Source organism: Urtica dioica, chromosome 11, assembly GCF_054948205.1.
Source record: "Urtica dioica subsp. dioica isolate 48M chromosome 11, U.dioica_male_clone48M_v1_H2, whole genome shotgun sequence".
Taxonomy (NCBI): domain Eukaryota; kingdom Viridiplantae; phylum Streptophyta; class Magnoliopsida; order Rosales; family Urticaceae; genus Urtica; species Urtica dioica.
In genome coordinates this window covers 14,204,116-14,222,415 of record NC_142766.1, presented here as the reverse complement: position 1 = coordinate 14,222,415, position 18,300 = coordinate 14,204,116, and the positions used below count along the sequence as shown (strand labels likewise).

Genomic DNA, 18,300 nt, shown 5'->3' with positions numbered 1-18,300 from the left:
TCTAAACTTTGTTATAGAGTACATTGATCGTGCCCATTATTAATTTTAGTCGAGATATTAAGTGGCCTACAGGTCCCGTGATTTTTCTACTCCTTTTATGAGTTTTTTCTACGCTAAAAACTATTGTGTGTTCTTTGATGTATTTCGTTTGATTTTGCCTCTAAATTGAATCGGGTATTTGACAAAGATATTTTTTTTGGCTGAATAATTTCCACTGTTTTATGAATATTTGGGAAGGACTTGAATTAAATTATATATTCAAGGGCCACCCCTCATGGGTCCTCTAAGGCCTCGGGAGTTGCGATCGAGCTCAGCCCGACCCAAATGCTTAATTTGGCCACCCTAATTTCGGGCCCGGACTAGTGCAATGATACCCATTATTTCACAAAAAAAAAAGATCAATTCCGATCCCCTTTTAAGTTTTAGCAATCCAATATGTTTGATTAAAAAAAAAAATTGTAATGTTATTTTCCAACAGATCAACATATATCAAGATTGCAGATTTATGAGTTGTGGTTTGAGTTTGAGAGTCATTTATACTCGTGATTAAATGAAGAAAGTATAACTACTGGAAATAGATATAACATATGAATGCTAAACATGTATTTCTTAGTCAATATTATTATCCATTTTTCTTTGTTGTTGTTTTTTTTTGTTTTTTTTTTTTTTTTTTTATCGATTTTTCTTTGTTCATTTAACAAAATGAGTCAAGCGGTTATATAGCCAAATAGAACTTAAGCTTTTGCAAAATAGTCATAGTTTGTCAACTATATGCAAACTAGCCAAAGTAAGATTAATCTAGGCTGGATTAAATTTAATCCCAACGAACTATAAAGACAGAATGTAAGTTTTATGAAGGCTGGATTAAAATTAATCGAGCCAGGATTAAAAGTCGTAGTACTCTCAATTGGCTATTTTGCTATATCTAATGAAACGATGACTATTTTGCAAAAGTCATAGTTTGAATTGGCTATTTCATACTATTTTTCCGAAAGATAATACCATATAGCTCATTCTAAATCACTTTGGATCACCCTTTATAATCTGTGTTGTAATACGATAATATACATTTTTTTATTATATTATTTTTTTATTATAAATTAACGCACATAATATCAATCAAAATCTTGATTAAGGGATACATTTATGCGATTAATACTATATCAACTAGCCAAATAATTATCCTCCATAAAAATTAGTTATAGTAAAAAAATTTAAATAATTAAAAAAATAATTCAACTCATATTTATGTTTTCATTATATGATGCACGTGTCATGTTTTAGTTTTAATTACTTATTTAATTTTTAAAATAATTTGAAACGTAAGAAGGTTGAATTAGTTATATGTCTAACTCTCCCATAATAAAATTAGGTTAATTTTAATTTCATAATAAAAAGCATCATGTCTTACTGTGACCCTTTAAAAACAGAAAACATCGATGATATTTCCTAATTAATTACACAAAGATATTTACATTCGTATAATACTCATGACTCATGAGTCATGACTAATAAGTAACGTGAGAAAATAAAGTCAAGATATGTTTTAATGATATTTATATTGGGTTTATAAAAAAAAAAAAAAAGATATTTATATTTCCGACTTCCAGCGAGAAGATATTTATATCGGGTGTCCAATAATAGAAAGAGAAAAAAAAAAGTTGTGCAATATTTCATCACATGTTACGTAGATGTCGACCACACGTGGCCCATTTACAAGACTAAGCTAATTTGATTCTTCATGTAACCCTAAATTAAAAGGCAAGAAAATATACAGAGTGGATCTTTAGCTTTAGTAAACGCGTATATAATAATAATAGGGCCTTTCATGTACAATCAGACTATGACACGTGGCACACACCACGATCTCTATATATGACCTAAACCGCTCACTGCTTCTCTCAAAGCAAAAGCAAGAGTTAATACATTACACGTTAATCGTTATACATAATTTGTCTTTCGTATAACAAGTTTTATTTTATTTTTCTCTTACGCAAATAAGGAAAAAGCAATCAAAGATGGGAACAGCGACTTGCGTTGATATTATCTTGGCTATCATCTTGCCTCCGCTTGGTGTCTTCCTCAAGTTTGGCTGCAAAGTAAATTCTCTCTACTCTATACATATACAAATTATTTACTGCGTTAATATTTCCGTTTTCATGTCGTTGATGAGATTGTTGCATGTATATATATATGTATATCAGTTTGAGTTCTGGATCTGTCTGTTGCTGACTCTGTTTGGGTACCTCCCTGGAATCATTTATGCCATCTATGTCATCACCAAGTGATCATATAACGTCTCTCTTAAGTTGTAAGTGAATTATATGTCATCAATCTTTTTTTCTTCCTTTCTAAATTACAATTTTTTTTTTGTTATTGTGTGTTTCTCGGCAGCTACAAAAATTGATCTGAACTAATTTTTTTACAAAATTACTGCTCAATTATTTGTCATACTAGATATATGGGATGGCTCATTTTGTTATAATTATATTTATATACCAAAAGCAAGCCAAAATAGTGTGTATATATATATATAAATGTAATCCATGAAGAACCAATTTATTTTTCGAACCCTGCCTTGAGTTTTTTATGTTTATGCATAAATTACTTCAGTTTTTTTTTTCTTGCAACTTTATTCTACATGATATGGAGTATTACTTTAATAGAAAAACGAAAACTTACTATGATAAAGGGTTTATCAATGGGTCTACGTTTTTTTGTAAAGTATAGAGCATACCAGAAACAATAGATTTAAATCTTTGTACTTTAAGACTATGAGAGAATTAAAAAAAAAAAAAGGATAGGATTTGGCTTGTGGACCAGGATATCAAAATAAATGCTTATTTGATTAAATCACAAATACATTGTTTTGGTTCGTCACGCAACTTATTCCAATGAATATATATTATTATACATTTTAAGTTTTGTATCTTAACAAAAAATATATTTTTCATATAAATGCATAATACTGTTTTCGAAAAATCCGTCCGTACATCAAGCATATATCAGTACCGATTTTCCATATCTCTTATTTATTTATTAATATCAATATGCATACAATGAGCAGTTTCTCCATGAAGAAAAAAAATGCCAGTTATTAATTATTTGCATTTTATTAAATAAAGAAACCCCTGGATTTCTTTAGTTTGGGCCAAAAATGCCATCTAATTTATTTAATTCACACAATGCTTAGAGAATGCAATGGATGACTGAATTGTTGAAATGACATGTCATCTAACTTCTGGACCCAGCTGCGCACACGTAATTGATACGCTTCCTATAATTTATCCTTTTTTTCCGGATTGCGCCAATAAGATTTCTGATTTAAGTAAATAATTGTTACTATTCTGCAGAATTTTCTATTCTATTTCCATGACAAAGTTAAATTATTTTTCTGGCAGGTGAAGCAGATATTTGGAGAGAGACTGGTTTGACGTCATTGTTTATTTTATTGTATGGATTTGTTTCTTGACCTTTTTGTGGAACGAAACTGCTTTAAGTGTTGTAGCCACGTGGACGGCTGATATTGATTTCGTGTATATCAGTCTCAGCCACTCATCTTTTTCATTTTGTTTTATTGTATTAAGTTTATTCGCAAAAACAATAAGGGTTCGTTGTCTGTATTGTTATGGACCAAAGTCAGTGGATTTGAATTGTCGATCATAAAGTATCTTTCATTTAAGTAAATATCTTTTTTTATAAAAAAAAAGAAATAAAAAAGTAAATAATCATCTTATATAATTTAAAGTGACATTAATTATCTTTTGAGTTGTCTCTTAATGCATTGATGGGTTATCACTCTTTTCCTGAAGCAAAAGCAAGGACTTAATAATAAATTCTTTGTGGCTTTTCTTTTAAAACTTTAGAATAAGAATATTACGCAGTTATGCGAATCAAACATATCGAGTAGAGATCACTAGAGAAAGAATAAAACCCCTTAGTGTGTTAATTGTAAATTAATACTGCAACAAAATACCTTACGAGGATCTTAAGGAAAAGAAATAAAATAAAATACGAGGCTTTGTACGTATTTGGCTGATCTAATCACTATTTGCTAGCGAGAGATCAAGGAAAAAAACGAAAAAATTTTATTGAAAAAATCTAATCCCACAACAACTACAAGGCCACAAGAATCAATGATGACTTCTTGTTGCTTTGGCTCGTTTGATTTATGACTCCTCTATATATATTGGTCTGAGCCTGAGACCAAACTACCCCTTTTCCATGGCTTATTGATTAATGCTGGTTATTATCAGCTCTCATGTTCTCTACTCTTTTCTTCGTTGGCCCAAACATTTTACTCGGGTGTCTCACATTGTCAAGTATTGAAAGACAGAAAATTGCTCGTATCACTTTTGGGATTTGGATTCAAAATTCACCCTTTGAATCTCTTTTTTTTTTTTTTTTTTTTAGAAAAGGTCTGTATTAAAGCTCTCAAGGAGCAAGGACCAAATCGGCCTTGAGAAAGTCCATAATACAGGGAGGGGTGGCGTTTAGCCACAGAGAAGAAACTTGGGATTTAGAACCCAAGCCGATCGGCAACACAGTTTCCGGTTCGCCGGATAAAATGGAAAGAAAAAGGGAAAATATCTAGAATACCCCTCGTGTTTAATCGAAATGCGAGATTTATCCCCTCTATTTTTAGAAATATCAGACATATCCATTCAGTTTAATATAAATGACAAATACATCCCCTAAAAAAATGTTATATTACAAATATCACCATTTTCGTTTATTTTTTACAAAAAAATAATTTAAACTCCTCAAAATACCCTTAATAGAATAAATATTTATTTACTATTTTATTAAAAAAAATCAAAATCTCTCTTTATAAAAAAAAACCCTTAACTTTTTATAAAGAAATTTTTTTAATTTAATTTTTTTGTATATAGAATAGAAAAAAAAATTATTTCATTAAAGGTATTTAGGGGATTTCAAATTATTTTTTTGTAAAAAATAAACGAAAAATGGTGATATTTGTAATATAACATTTTTTAGGGGATGTATTTGTCATTTATATTAAACTGGAGGGATATGTCTGATATTTCTAGAAATAGAGGGGATAAATCTCGCATTTCGATTAAACACAAGGGATACTCTTGATATTTTCCCAAAGAAAAATTACATTGAAGAGTGATGGTAATGATATCTTCAGCAATCAACCCCTCATCTTTAGCATTCTTTCCTCCGTCACGTAGGAGCTTTACAGCAGCCATGGAGTCCGTCTCAATCTCGCAGGAAGTAAAGCCATACTTGGTGGCGACGATGATGCCTTCTCGGATAGCTATTAACTCCGCTGCGAGCACCGAGGAGGTATTGTGGATGTGGCTACAATAGGCGAGGCAGAAGCCACCATCAGCGTCTCTAATGCACCCTCTTATGCCGCCAAAGTTGGAGTCTGGGCTCAGCGAGGCGTCGGTGTTGAGCTTCCAGCGTTTGGTGGCGGGCGGTGACCAAGTAGTTAAGGGCTGGTGGCCAGGTGTCGCTGGGGGGAGAGGTTGAAGAGCGCGTAGTCGTCAGATAGACTTACCGCTTTGCTGAAGATCGCCGCCATGTCAGGTTTTCTTTCTTCATGGATAAGTTTGTTACGGCAGGACTAGATTTCCCAGGCCATGATGGCCAACAGGCCCAGGTTGTCGAGGGTTGGTGGTTTCGTGGCGTGCATGATCGTGTCCCACAGGTTCTGGTCTTGGCGCTGGTCTCGTAGGGTCTCGAACGGGGAGTTGGTCCAGGCTTCCTCAACCAAGGGGTAAAAAATGAGGTTGTGGACCACTCAATACGATCATAAGCCTTGCTCATGTCAAGCTTGAGCTCGGAGCCAAGGTTGCCTTTGCATCGAGCTCGGAGCCAATGATTGCATTCGAAACCAAGCAGGATATTGTCGTTGATTTGTCTCCCTGCCACGAAGGCACTCTGATTCTCATCAATGACCTCCGAGAGAAAAGGTTTTAGGCGGTTAGCTAGAGCCTTAGAAACAATTTTGTAGACAACATTGCACAGAGCAAGCGGGCGGAAGTCCTTCAAGTTTTCAGCTTTCTCGACCTTAGGGATGAGAGTGATGAGCGTTTTATTCCAATTCGCTACGCTGGCCCCTTCGTTCAAAACTTTCAGGCACGCATCGGTGACACCGCTTCCCACGTAGTCCCAGTACTTCTGGAAGAAGAGCGCATGCATGCCGTCCGGGCCCGGGGACTTGGTAGGATGCATAGAGAAGATAGCCTCCTCAATCTCTGCCTTAGAGAAGTCGGCATCGAGCAATAAGAACGATGAGGCCTCGAGCTTTGGGAGGCAGCCGGGAATGTCGTCGTAGCTGACTTCCGGAGTTGGGGAAGAGCTGGTGAAGAGGCTGCCAAAAAACTCGAGGAAGGCATTGGTGATATCCGGGAGGGAGGACAATCTTGTGCCCCCCATATCAATGACCGACTGAATAGTATTGATCTGTCTCCTACTGTTGGCCTGGGAGTGGAAAAACTTCGTGTTTTTATCACCATATGTGAGCCAATTAGCCCGGGAGCGCTGCTTCCAGTGTATCTCCTCCGCCGAGCGAAGCTTGTCTAGCTTGGCGGAGAGGGAACGGATCAGCAGGATGTTGGTGCTGTGAGACTCGTCGTCCCTCGCTCGATCAATCGCCGTTTGAATGTCTTTGATCTTCCTTGGGATATCCCCAAACTTCTTCCTTCTCCATCGATTAAGGGCAACATTTATTTCCCGGATACCTTCAACGATTTGGTTCGTAGAGGAGCCAGACACCAGCCTTATGTTAGCAGTGATGATGTCGTCACACTCCTTGTCATGTGTCCACTTTTCCTCAAAGAAGATCCATCGAGTAGCAGGCCGCGTGCCTCCGGCGGCTATTTGGTCTTCATGGTGAACTTGGAGAAGAATTGGTCAATGGTTAGAGCGCCAGTAGGAGAGATTCCGCACCTTGGCGCCGGGGAAGGTAGAGAGCCACTCCTCGTTACCACAAAATCTGTCAAGACGCTGCTGAATAAATTTGGGGGCGAGCTGTTTGTTGGACCACGTGAAGCACTGGCCCTCATATCCAAGATCCGTCAAGAAGCAGTCCGACATGGTGAGATTGAAGTCCGCCAGAGCAGAGAGGTTTTTAGGAGAACATCTCTCCTTTTCCTCATCCAGCAGAACTTCATTCCAGTCTCATCCCACAACCCAGGGGATTATCCCCATGTCCATCCATGCGAGCCGTCGAAGTAATTCCCACGAAAATCTTCTTTTTTCTGGCCGAGGATTACCATAAAATCATGTAAATCGGCACGAGACACCATGAACTGTTAAAAGAGAGTCGATATGACCAGTAGAGTAGGATTTAACACATACATTAGTAGCTTTATTCCAAAATAAAAGCAGTCCTCCTTTTCGACCAATACAATTTACAACAAAAAGGCCCCAAAGCCGAGGGTGTGTTTCCAATTAGTACATTGATAAGAGCGGAGCCGAGATTCCGAGACAAAGAGAACATCAGGTTGAGTTTCTTTCACAAGGCGACATAGATCCTTGAACGCACCAGGGTTGCCCAGACCCTGGGCGTTCCAGGCCAGGAGTTTCATTGCTCCCGGCGGGGCTGGCTCGACCTACAAGAACCCGCCGATCCCAGGGAGATGATCTCCGTCGTAAAGTTGTCGTCCCTTCCCGCTCCCACTTTCCACCCACTGCCATCAGCTTCACAGTCCATAGACCCGTCGTTGGCCACTCCCGGGTTAATCTCGTTCTCCCCGGCGTACCCATAATCCGTCTTCTCTCTACCCTCTGGGTTCGTTTTCCTCTTTTTTCCTTGGGTTGAATCGTTGTTTGCTCTTTTGGGCAGCCTGGTGAGGTTTTGGGCTTTTAATTGGTTTTACAGGCCCATGATGAGATGGCCTTGCTATCATCTTGTCACGTGCACCAGTTGAGGTATATGTTTGACTTTGGGAGGTCTGTTTAGCCTCACGTGAGGGGATGGGAGAGGCGGGAAAGTTTGGTTGCTTTTCTGACATAGGTACTTGCCTGGATAAAGTCCCAGGAATTTTGCCTTCCTCGCTAAGGTCAGGGTCCGGAGGATACTCGTTTGCTGTCTGATGTGGCATAGTAGGTTTGGGGTTTGGTGAGAAGGGGGTTTCTCGAGAGGGGTTCATGTCTGCTGTCCCATCAAAGCAGGGGAAAGCTCGGGATTCTGCCCTTATCCAAGGGCCCAGGGCCCGCCTAGTTTTCCCGCTCGCGTCGGTGATCGTCACAACCGTCTATTTGCACGCCCTCTGGTCATGGCCCAGTTTTCCACAGCCATAGCATATCCCTGGTAATTTTTCATACTTGAAAGCCACCCAGTGTTGTTTCCCTGCCATAGTGATGTAGCAACCTGGGAATATAGGGGCATTTATATTGACCGAGACTTTGCATCGGAAGAATTCTTTGAGAATGGAACAGAATGATCCATCCCATTTAAGTTCCAAAATCTCTCCACTCGCGCCGGCCAAGCGAGATAAGTTTTTCTCCGTTCTTGCTTGTAGGGGGATCCCATACATTTGGATCCAGATCTCCACCGAGTCGAACTTGCAGCCCTTCCAAACCTCGACTCTGGCCAAGGCTTCAGGAGGAGCATCCCCCCATTGATTATCCACGGGCCCTTTCGAGCACCCGGTTGCACTCTTCCACTGTGTTGAACTCGAACCCGATGAAGAATGCGCCCTGTTCTCGAGCAAGAAGCTTTACCTTCCAGCTCTTCACATCCCACCACATTCTCTGCATGATGGAGTTGAGGAGTTTCAGGGAACCAACCTTTGGAATTGTGGCTTTCCCGAGTAGCACCGCGTGCCTATGCTTTCCCCCGGAACTTTCACCCTCTTCACCGAAGGCGTCTTCCCATTCATCGTCGTCCACGTTGAGATCCTCAGTGAGGTCCACCAACGAGTCTACATCGTCTTCTTTTGAGAATTCTGTCTCCATTCTTCACTCCGGTAAGGTAATGAGAAAGAGGGTCCACAGTGTGGAGGGCTCACCTAGAGAGAGTGGGAGCGTATAGAATTAGACCCTTTGAATCTCTTGTTATGGTATTATACCATCGGTTGAGAAATAAAAATATTACTACAATTGGTCTACGAAGAAAAGTAAGGTTCAAAAACACAATAGGCGACGAGCATTTAGAGTTTCTAAGCAAAACTTTTTCCTAATCACATAAGTATATATATAATAAAAGAGACAGGTAATGTGTGAGATGCAAAAGACAAATTAGATGTTTCTTGAAGTGTTTGTGTGGGTCCCCTAAAATAGTTGCTTCATTTACTATTTATATTGGTAAACTATTTTGCGGTCATGTAATGATCACACTCTTGATTATATTTTGAAAAGGCATACTCATGATGACTTGATAGTTATTTGATAATTGTCCTTGTAACCCTTCTGAACCATTTTTGTTAGTATAATTGCACACAAAGTGGGTTCTTGGTAAGAAATTAGTGAGCTTGTGTGCTCGGATGGTTACTACTACTTGTTTATATAATTGGGTCACATTTTATTAATTTGACTATTCTTTGATATGCTAGCTTATCTTCTTTTCGAAAGAATGCTCGGGAGGCTTGATATAACTTTTATCTTATAAGCGGTATGTTCCTCTAATTAATGACCATCGACCCTATTTTACTCGGTTGTATGAGGGTTTACCCTATTCTCGACATATCATGAGTTACTAGGTATGCACAAATTTAGAGGGCAACAACAAGCTTGCAACATTTAGAAATTTAAAAACATGAATTAATACAATCTAATAAAATTCTTAATGTTCGATGACACGGTAACATAAATCCGTAACATAAATCAGCATCAATGATTATAATAATGATTGTTAGGAATCGACACACAAATCCTACCTAAAAAAAAAAAAAAAAACGAAATCGCAAAGAACAAAATTAGCACCCACACATATTTATAATCGAAATCTATGTCCACTTTGCCGCTGCAGATTCTCACTAAAACTCAAATTGGAAGAAAACGTATTTACAATTCTCTTAGGGTAACTACAAAGAACATCGGCGCTTAGGGTATTTATAGGAAACACATTAGGGCTAACAGATAAGCCTGAAATTTCCAAAATACCATCAACCAATAATCCTTACAATATAATTTTCATTTAAAAATAATAGTAATAATGCTACATAATTATTGTAATATTGATTATAATTTGCTGAAATTTTGAATTTTGAACAGTTTTCATAATACTTTTGATACATCTAATGAGTGGTACATATAGTTTGTTAGTTTGAACTTTTCATGGAGATCTCAACATTTTAATTTGTGATATATATATATATATGTATATATATATATATATAATATGTATATATATATAATATATAAATGTATTATAATACTTTGTTTGCAATATCACATTAGAGCATCTCCAATGCAAGCAACCAAAGTTACTTTATTGTTTATGTGTAATTGTCGCATCATTTTTTATGTTTATGTGTATAGTAATGATTATGGCATATTGTAGTCATTTTTGGCACTTTTATTTTTTATGTTTATGTGTATAGTAATGATTATGGCATATTATCGCATCATTTTTTATGTTTATGTGTATAGTAATGACTTTTATTTTTCATCATAAAAAATTAATAAAAATATTAAATCAATCGCTACTTTAATTTGAGTGAGAGCAATCTCAATTATATAATATTAATTTTTAAAATATGTAAATCAATTTAAAATACTTTCATTTTCAATGCAATCACATGACATCACAAAAGTCAGTATCATCGCTTTGCAAGTCATACGGTGGCCCAATTGGCCTTCCGTGGATAAATACAAAGATCTCTCTAACGTCTACAAGAAAACATTAAAAAATTTGAATTTGTGTGGCGCAGAATAAGGTGATCCACGTATGTGGCATGTGGCACCAATATTAAACACTAGATGACTTTACAAAATTTAAAAAAGTTCGATAAAATGTCCAGCATAAAAGAAATAATAATAATAAAAGATAAAGTATCATCAGCGCTAAGCATTCTATTAATAAAAACTGAGTCCAACTGTCAACGTGCTCTTATTTTACGACCACAAGAACTATTGCATGCTTTACTGACCTGAAAACACCGACTTCTAATCTTGTTCCATAACATAGACCTGGTAAACTCTCCTTCCAAAGATTAGTATCGTAACTGATGATTGAATTGATCCAAAACTAAAACTTGGTAATAGATCAACAAATTGTGAATCTAGTTTAATTAGTCGGTCAAATTAATAAGACTAGATTAGTATCCAGTTTCAAATTCCCGAAATTTGGTTATCATTTATTGAATCGGTTTTTATGAACATCGATTTGGACTACTAGATAATAACACATTTATTTTATAAAACCTCTTAAAAATCATTTGTAAAGAATTGGATAACTGAGTTTTAAAGAGTTGGATAATCAATTATTTGAGGAACTAAATTCAAATAATAGTTTTTTTTAAGTTACTCGACTGTTGTTTAAATCTATTATTTTGTGAATACTAGTTCCATAAACCCGTTACTGTATAAACCAATATTTTTTTAATAACCGGTTTAAAATCTTGATTTGAGTAATTTGTTTTCGAACCTTTTAAGCTTTTTTTTTATGTTGTTGAAGAATTAGATAACCAAATTTTCAAATACAGTTTGATTATTTACCAATTATTAGTAAAAAATTAGAAAACCAAAAAATATATATATATATATATATATATATATATATATTATTAAAACGTAGTCTAAATCGAACCAAATTTATCCATGTTCGCTCACAAAGGGAATAAAAAAAAAGTGAAGTAATCTAACATGAACATAGAAGTCGACCACGTGGAATAATTATGAGATTGAGCTGTTTGATTCGCATGTAAACCCTAATTTTAAAGGTAAGTAAGATATTACAGAGTGGCTTTAGCCTTGGTGACCACATATAGGACCTTCCGTATAGAATCAGGGCCCGCCACCTGGCACAGCACGACCTCTATATATCTCCTCTCACCCTCACCGCCTCTACCAAAGCAACACCAATACACGTTTTTTTTCTTCTTCTTTCTATATATCTGTAGCAAGTCATTTGCAGTTATTCTCTTGGAGAGAAAGTAAAAAGTCCGATCAAGAAAGCAAAAAAGAAAAATAAATCAAAGATGGCGAGCGAGGGAACATTGAACTGCATTGACATTATCTTGGCTATCATCTTGCCTCCGCTTGGTGTCTTTCTCAAGTTTGGCTGCAATGTAAATCCACTCTCTCTCTCTCTCTCTTTCTCTCTCTCTCTCTCTCTCTCTCTCTCTCTCTCTCTCTATATATATATATATATATATATTATTGACTTCGCTAATTTTTATTAAATTCATGTATAAATGTATAAATATCAGATTGAGTTCTGGATTTGCCTGTTGCTGACTCTGTTTGGATACCTCCCTGGTATTATCTATGCCGTCTATGCCATCACCAAGTGACCGTCTTAATTTGTAAGTAATTATATATGCATCTATAGGTATTCGTAATTAATTAGATTTTCTTTTTATGGTTTTTGATTTTCTGAAAAAAAAATTTATATCCAGCGATAAAACATGTATCATTTTTTTTTTCCACAAGATAATTGCTTAAGCCTTAGTTTATTTGTCAAAACCTATAGCAACGCATACTGGGTTTTTTGGGGATGAATCAATATATTAGTATTATATTGATGTACAAAGCGCAAGTCGAAAACCTGTATATTTATTATTGTGTATATATTTCATGGAGTTTTTTTTTAATGCCTGATTAGAGTTCTTTAAGTTTATTACGCAAAAACGATTCTTCTTTATTTTATTTTATTTTATTTTTTATTATTATTTTTTTTGTCATTGTTTGCGTTCACTCAGCTATGAAAACGAGAAGTCATATATCAAGAACTAGAGGTTTTGGATAGAATTGCCTTATTTTTGTAATGTTATGAGCAAAATATACAGCACACAAAAGTCTGTTTTGAAAATACGAGCAGTTTCATTTTTTTTTTCTTTCTAAAACCAGCTACGCACGCAATTGATAGGCTTTCCTTACGTTAGCTTTTCTGCTTAAAGTGATTCAATTTTACTACTTCTTGTTTTGATTATTCTTTCATTGACAAAGGTGAATTATTTTACTGGCAGGTGAAACAGATATTTTCAAGACTTTTAATGACGTCATTGTTATTCCATGGATCTGTTTCTGTGACCGTTTGGTACAACAAATCTGCTTTTAGTATTGTAGCCACATGAACGGCTGATCTTTATTATGTGTTTATTAGTGTCAGCAATTGATTATTGCATTTTAATTTGTTGCTTTATCTTTATTCGTTGTTCGTAACTTCGTATTATTGCAATGGACCAAATTCAGTGACTGGCGATTATTAACAAAAGTCTCTTCTAATTCTAAGTAGTTATTATTATTTTTTTTAAAAAATTTGCTGTTACAGATATCATCTTCAAAGTTGTCTCTGAATGAATTGACGATTATCATTGCTTTATAGTTTATACAGAAAGGACTTGGTTGAACTTGAATCTGACATTAAACTATGAATTATCTGTGGCTTTGCTTCTAAAACTTCTTATTGAATAAGTTTCTATACGCCATTATACGAATCAAACATATCGATAGAGAAAAATGTGATATGGAGAGGATAAAAGATGTATATTATATACTTGACTGATCTTAGTGAAATCAAAATTTACTAGTAGGTTTTTTTTATTATGTAATAATGTAGTGTGTGATATATAATATTTGATTGATCTTTTCAGTGATATTTATTAAGATTACAGAGGAAAAAAGTGGGGACTGTCCCACCCTCACACCCGCAAGAATCACGTTGTTTTGTGCAATGATAGTTTGTTGCTTTTGGACTATTCGCACTTTCAATAACCCCGTATAAGACCAAAATACCCTTTGCCATGGCCTATTAATTAATGCTCCTTGTTGTAAACTTATAATATTTACTAATTGACCTCGAGTGACACTCTTCATTAGGCCAAACATGTTATTGCAATCTCTTGTGATGATTGAAAACATCACTTATAATGGATCCTATAAAGGAAAAATAGTTCATAACAATTATGTTTCACGATCACACTCTGGCTACATTGAGCATTATGATCTAAAAAAAAACAAAAACGGATGGAAGAATAGATGGTAAAATTCCAGTCGTTTGATATGGTTAAACATAGGCGATATAAATACATTACATGATATTATTGTAAAATCCAAAACGTATCAATATTCATTGCTTTGCTAGTCATATTGTGGCCCAACTGGCCTTCCGTGTGTGACCATACAACAAACTAGAAGAAAAAGAAAAAGAAAAACATCATTGTCTCTCTTTCTAACGTTACATATACAATATAGAAAAAATAATTAAATTCATTGTACTGTATGGCGCAGAATAAGGTGTTTACTGTTTAGCATATGGGGCATGTGACAGCAATGAACATTCATTGAGCTTTCAAAAATACAAAATTTAGGTGAAATGTCCAATTCAAAATGAAAAGAATAAACAAATAATGAAAAAAAAAATCAACTATAAACAAGAAATAATCTTCTATTCATAAGAATAGAAGTTTAAGACAACGCGGACCGTTGCTACTTTGCTGATCGGAGAACACCAACTTATTCATGATTACTAAGAATTTAAATCGAGATGATTGCTTCGGTTTTTTCAAGCTGAAACCATGGTTGCCAAGGTGTGTGAAGGATGATATATCTCGGGTTATTAACTAGCTAGGATAATTGTGAGCTCGTTCTTATATAGGAGTTTCCCTTAATGTTTACATTGGAACCTCCCAAGTAGGTTAGACCATGCACGATATCCTAGTGGTTATTTTCTGACCTAATTTCGGTTAATCTGAGCATTTTTTTGATGAATTGCATTTAGTTAAAGAAAAAAATGAAGAGAAAATAACAAATACTGACAAAGTACCCCCTTAACTAGTGTAATAACAATCAACACAAAAGATATCGAAAGACACAGAAGTGACGCAAAGTCATCCATCTTATCCATTGAACTAATAATGGAGAAGGAAAAAAAAAAAGCAGACAAATGAAACAGATAATAGAGCAATAAAAACATGTCTGATAATGATACCTCAGCCTTTGAATTGCCATTCCCTACGGCACATGGGACAAAGGGCCTGAGAGGTTTGCGAATTCACCCACTTTAGTATGCAATGAAGATGGAACGCATGGTTACAAACACCCCATACTGCAAAGACACGCCCCGTTTCATGTTTTCAGAAATTCAGATAACTGAGCAACATTGAATTTTGGTCACCATTACGTTTTTTTCCTTATATTGCTTTTGAAACTAAATGAGTTATCTTTGCATCAACTAGTTGGCCGATCAAAAACGAGATCAAAGAAGTCAACAAGAATGCCAAGTTTTGCAAATGGAAGACCTTGGGCATTGGCTTAGTGTTATTAAGTGAATAGTATAGTATGGACAATAATGGTGACTTACTTAAAGGGCAATCATCTCCGGGGAGTTTGCAATCGGGACAACAGCCGTCAAATGCCATTCTACAGATTCCACATGTTTCGTCCGAGCCGTCCCATGTCCATGAAGCCACCGCGTGCCATCTATTAGCCAAGATTATTCAGTCCTCGAGCATACCTTAATCGAAGAATATATATATATATATATATATATATATATATATGTATGTATATATATATATATATATATGTATGTATATATATATATATGTATATATATATACATATATATATATATACATACATATATATATATATATATATATATACATAAAACAAAAAAGAACAAGAGGCGTACTCTGTTTGATCCCACGGGAAGTTTTTGAAGAGCACCGAGTCAAGGGAAAATCAAATTTGAAACCCATGCTTTTTGTTTATATGTTGATTTGGAAACTAAAATCAAGCTATCAGCTATAAAAGAAAAGTCCGAATCTTTGGGGAGACAGAAGAGAAAAGCAGTTTTCTTCTTTCTTTTGTTTCCAAGTGAGAATAAACAGCTTGGTTCATAGGATAATAAAGAGGCATATTTTTAGAACTAAAATGGCATGAATAGAATCATTTATCTTCACTAAGCAATGCAGAAACAACATAATTTGTAAATTTGATGGCTTAATCAGTACCGTTGCAGTGAAGCATTAGAATTGTATCAATTTTACATTTTTGAAAACGGTACTAATCTGATTTACGTTACAAAATAAGGATACGCAATAGCTTGACTTTCATTCTGTTCTTCTGCAAACACAGAGAAAACACCGTTCAGAGCAACAGCATTTTATTTACATGCAATGATTCACAATAGAACGAAAAAAAAAAAAAAAAAAAAACCAAAATTCTCAGTCAGACAAATAGTCAAGCGACTGGCAGGCAAAAGACGTCAGGTTAGAAAACATTAGTCAGAAAGAATCATAAATATGTTGAACCAATAATACAAATGAAAAAGGTGTATTTCAATTTCAACTGATCACAAAAACCACGAAATGGTCTCCAGATCAGGAATCTGAATGAACAAATGATAATCATACCCGAAATGATAAGGAAAACCAATCGAAAAGCCACAATTAGCGATCAGGAAAAAAAAAACAGAACCTTCGAATTCGTAGACTGTAGAGTTGAGCACCTTTAAGTACAAGAACATCAAATTGATGTGTTTAAAAGCGAAACTCTAAATTAAGATTTCAAATACACAATTTCAGATACCTGGTTTAAGTAATTAACACCATAAGGAGAACCATGCAATTCCAAACTATTTGTTGAGCTACATATGCACAAATAATTTTAAAAATTCCAAGTCGCATTGCTAAATCCACTACACTCCATACTTACTGAAATTGAAATGTACTTGTGTTTATAGATATTAACAATTCGAATTAAAATCGAAAGGAATCAAAATTCCTAAACACGAAATCCAATACGAATTCATCATTGAAGATTCTCAATACAAAAAAAAAAAAAAAAAAAACCCTAATCCGAGAACATCCCCAATTCATCCAAGATCAAATTTGGATTCACCAATTCAATTCCATCAATCAAATCAAAACCCTAACACTCTACAAATGGATTTACGAACAGAGAAGAGGAAGAGTAAAAGAAACGAGGAGTGTTTACCTTAACTCAAGCAGAATTCGTTTCGTGGAGATTCCTTCCTTTAGGTTCTAGTTTAGTCCGATTGCAACCATCGAAGAATAGCCCTATCAGAAGCTAAAAATATCATATATGCAAGTGTGTAATCACACTATTTCATGAACAGCATGTTCTTCATGTTAAATTAACAGCTGTTATTATCCAAAAGTAACGTAATACAAATAAAACTACGCAATATTTAGCTTGCTATAAACAAAATTCTCAGACGAGAAATGCGTCACCGATTTGTTTTGCAGCGCATAAAATTCTCTAATCAGTAGTTTGGTGGATTATATTTGTACTAATCCTAACAAAAGGAGAATATTCAGCACGAGACAATAAAAAAATAAATGGAAATGTCACAGTATATGTTTTATTAACCAGAAGGGTAACCTTATGGTATTGAAATTTCAAAGATTCTTATTCAATTGACAACTAAAACAGAAAACACTTAATAAACTCTGTTTGGCTTCACAAGGAAAGAACACATCAAGTAATACGTTAGGCGAAAAGATACTCCTGAGTCCTAACTAGAAATCAACCAAACAGCATATTACAGATATGAAAATAACCACAAACTCGTGATTTTCAAATGCACGGAACATGGACTACACATTTGGAATCAGAATTACCAGATACTTCAATGACCGATGTAAGGCCTAGGGGTCCAAATAAACAAGTTCCAACTGAAACTTTGCAATTGTTGTATTCTAATCCTGCAAAATGCAAACGAACATTGTAATCAAAACACAGATTAGACGATTATGAGCCTATGACCCGAAATAAAATTGAAAACTTGTATGTTAGGATCCAAATTCTGCTATTAAAATCACACACAGGTCATACAGATTCTTCAATTTACTGAAAGAAATTCGTGATATAAAACGACCAAAACAAATTAGAGTAACAAAAATACCGAAAAAAGAAGGAATTAGGGCTTCAAGCTTCAGCAAGCAAAGCGTCGTTACGAAACTCGATTGAACAGTAAAAAAACTAATCAGGATTATCGAAAGTCATACAGAACGATACGCGAATAACATAGGTTATCTCGGAAAAAGGAAAGAAATCAATAAAAAAATTTATAATGGGAAGTAATCGCGAAGCAGGAGTGAAATTTACCTTCTCCAATGGAATTCGCAAACCCTAGCGCGTTACAAAGGTGTTATTTAGATAGCACAGAATCAAAAGCTCTCTATT

At 35.2% G+C, this 18,300-nt stretch overlaps 3 protein-coding genes across 3 annotated transcripts; 2 read left to right on the top strand and 1 right to left on the bottom strand.

Moving 5' to 3' along the window:
* Nucleotides 1–1,873: 1,873 nt before the first annotated feature.
* LOC149381474 (hydrophobic protein RCI2B) lies at nt 1,874–3,623 on the top strand. Its single transcript, XM_089600887.1, has 3 exons — nt 1,874–2,099; nt 2,205–2,311; nt 3,402–3,623. Exons 1-2 carry the CDS (start codon nt 2,019–2,021, stop codon nt 2,286–2,288), a joined length of 165 nt encoding a protein of 54 aa, XP_089457013.1. The 5' UTR covers nt 1,874–2,018; the 3' UTR covers nt 2,289–2,311; nt 3,402–3,623.
* An 8,356-nt stretch (nt 3,624–11,979) lies between these two features.
* On the top strand, nt 11,980–13,360 carry LOC149381473 (hydrophobic protein LTI6B-like). Its single transcript, XM_089630500.1, has 3 exons — nt 11,980–12,212; nt 12,354–12,449; nt 13,113–13,360. The coding sequence occupies exons 1-2, from the start codon at nt 12,123–12,125 to the stop codon at nt 12,435–12,437; spliced, it is 174 nt and encodes a 57-aa protein (XP_089486626.1). The 5' UTR covers nt 11,980–12,122; the 3' UTR covers nt 12,438–12,449; nt 13,113–13,360.
* A 1,519-nt stretch (nt 13,361–14,879) lies between these two features.
* APC11 (anaphase-promoting complex/cyclosome 11) lies at nt 14,880–15,819 on the bottom strand (the record flags this gene model as incomplete). The annotated part of the gene is made up of 3 exons (XM_089601364.1): nt 14,880–15,193; nt 15,449–15,567; nt 15,782–15,819. Coding segments are annotated over 3 exons (273 nt in total), but the record flags the coding sequence as incomplete, so codon positions are not given.
* Nucleotides 15,820–18,300: the final 2,481 nt, after the last annotated feature.

Excerpts from the sequence above, each read along its gene's own strand:
- LOC149381474 (XM_089600887.1), top strand. The coding sequence starts at position 2,019 with ATGGGAACAGCGACTTGCGTTGATATTATCTTGGCTATCATCTTGCCT. Across the intron at positions 2,100-2,204 it reads TCCTCAAGTTTGGCTGCAAA|TTTGAGTTCTGGATCTGTCT; the intron begins GTAAATTCTCTC and ends TATGTATATCAG.
- LOC149381473 (XM_089630500.1), top strand. The coding sequence starts at position 12,123 with ATGGCGAGCGAGGGAACATTGAACTGCATTGACATTATCTTGGCTATC. Across the intron at positions 12,213-12,353 it reads TTCTCAAGTTTGGCTGCAAT|ATTGAGTTCTGGATTTGCCT; the intron begins GTAAATCCACTC and ends TATAAATATCAG.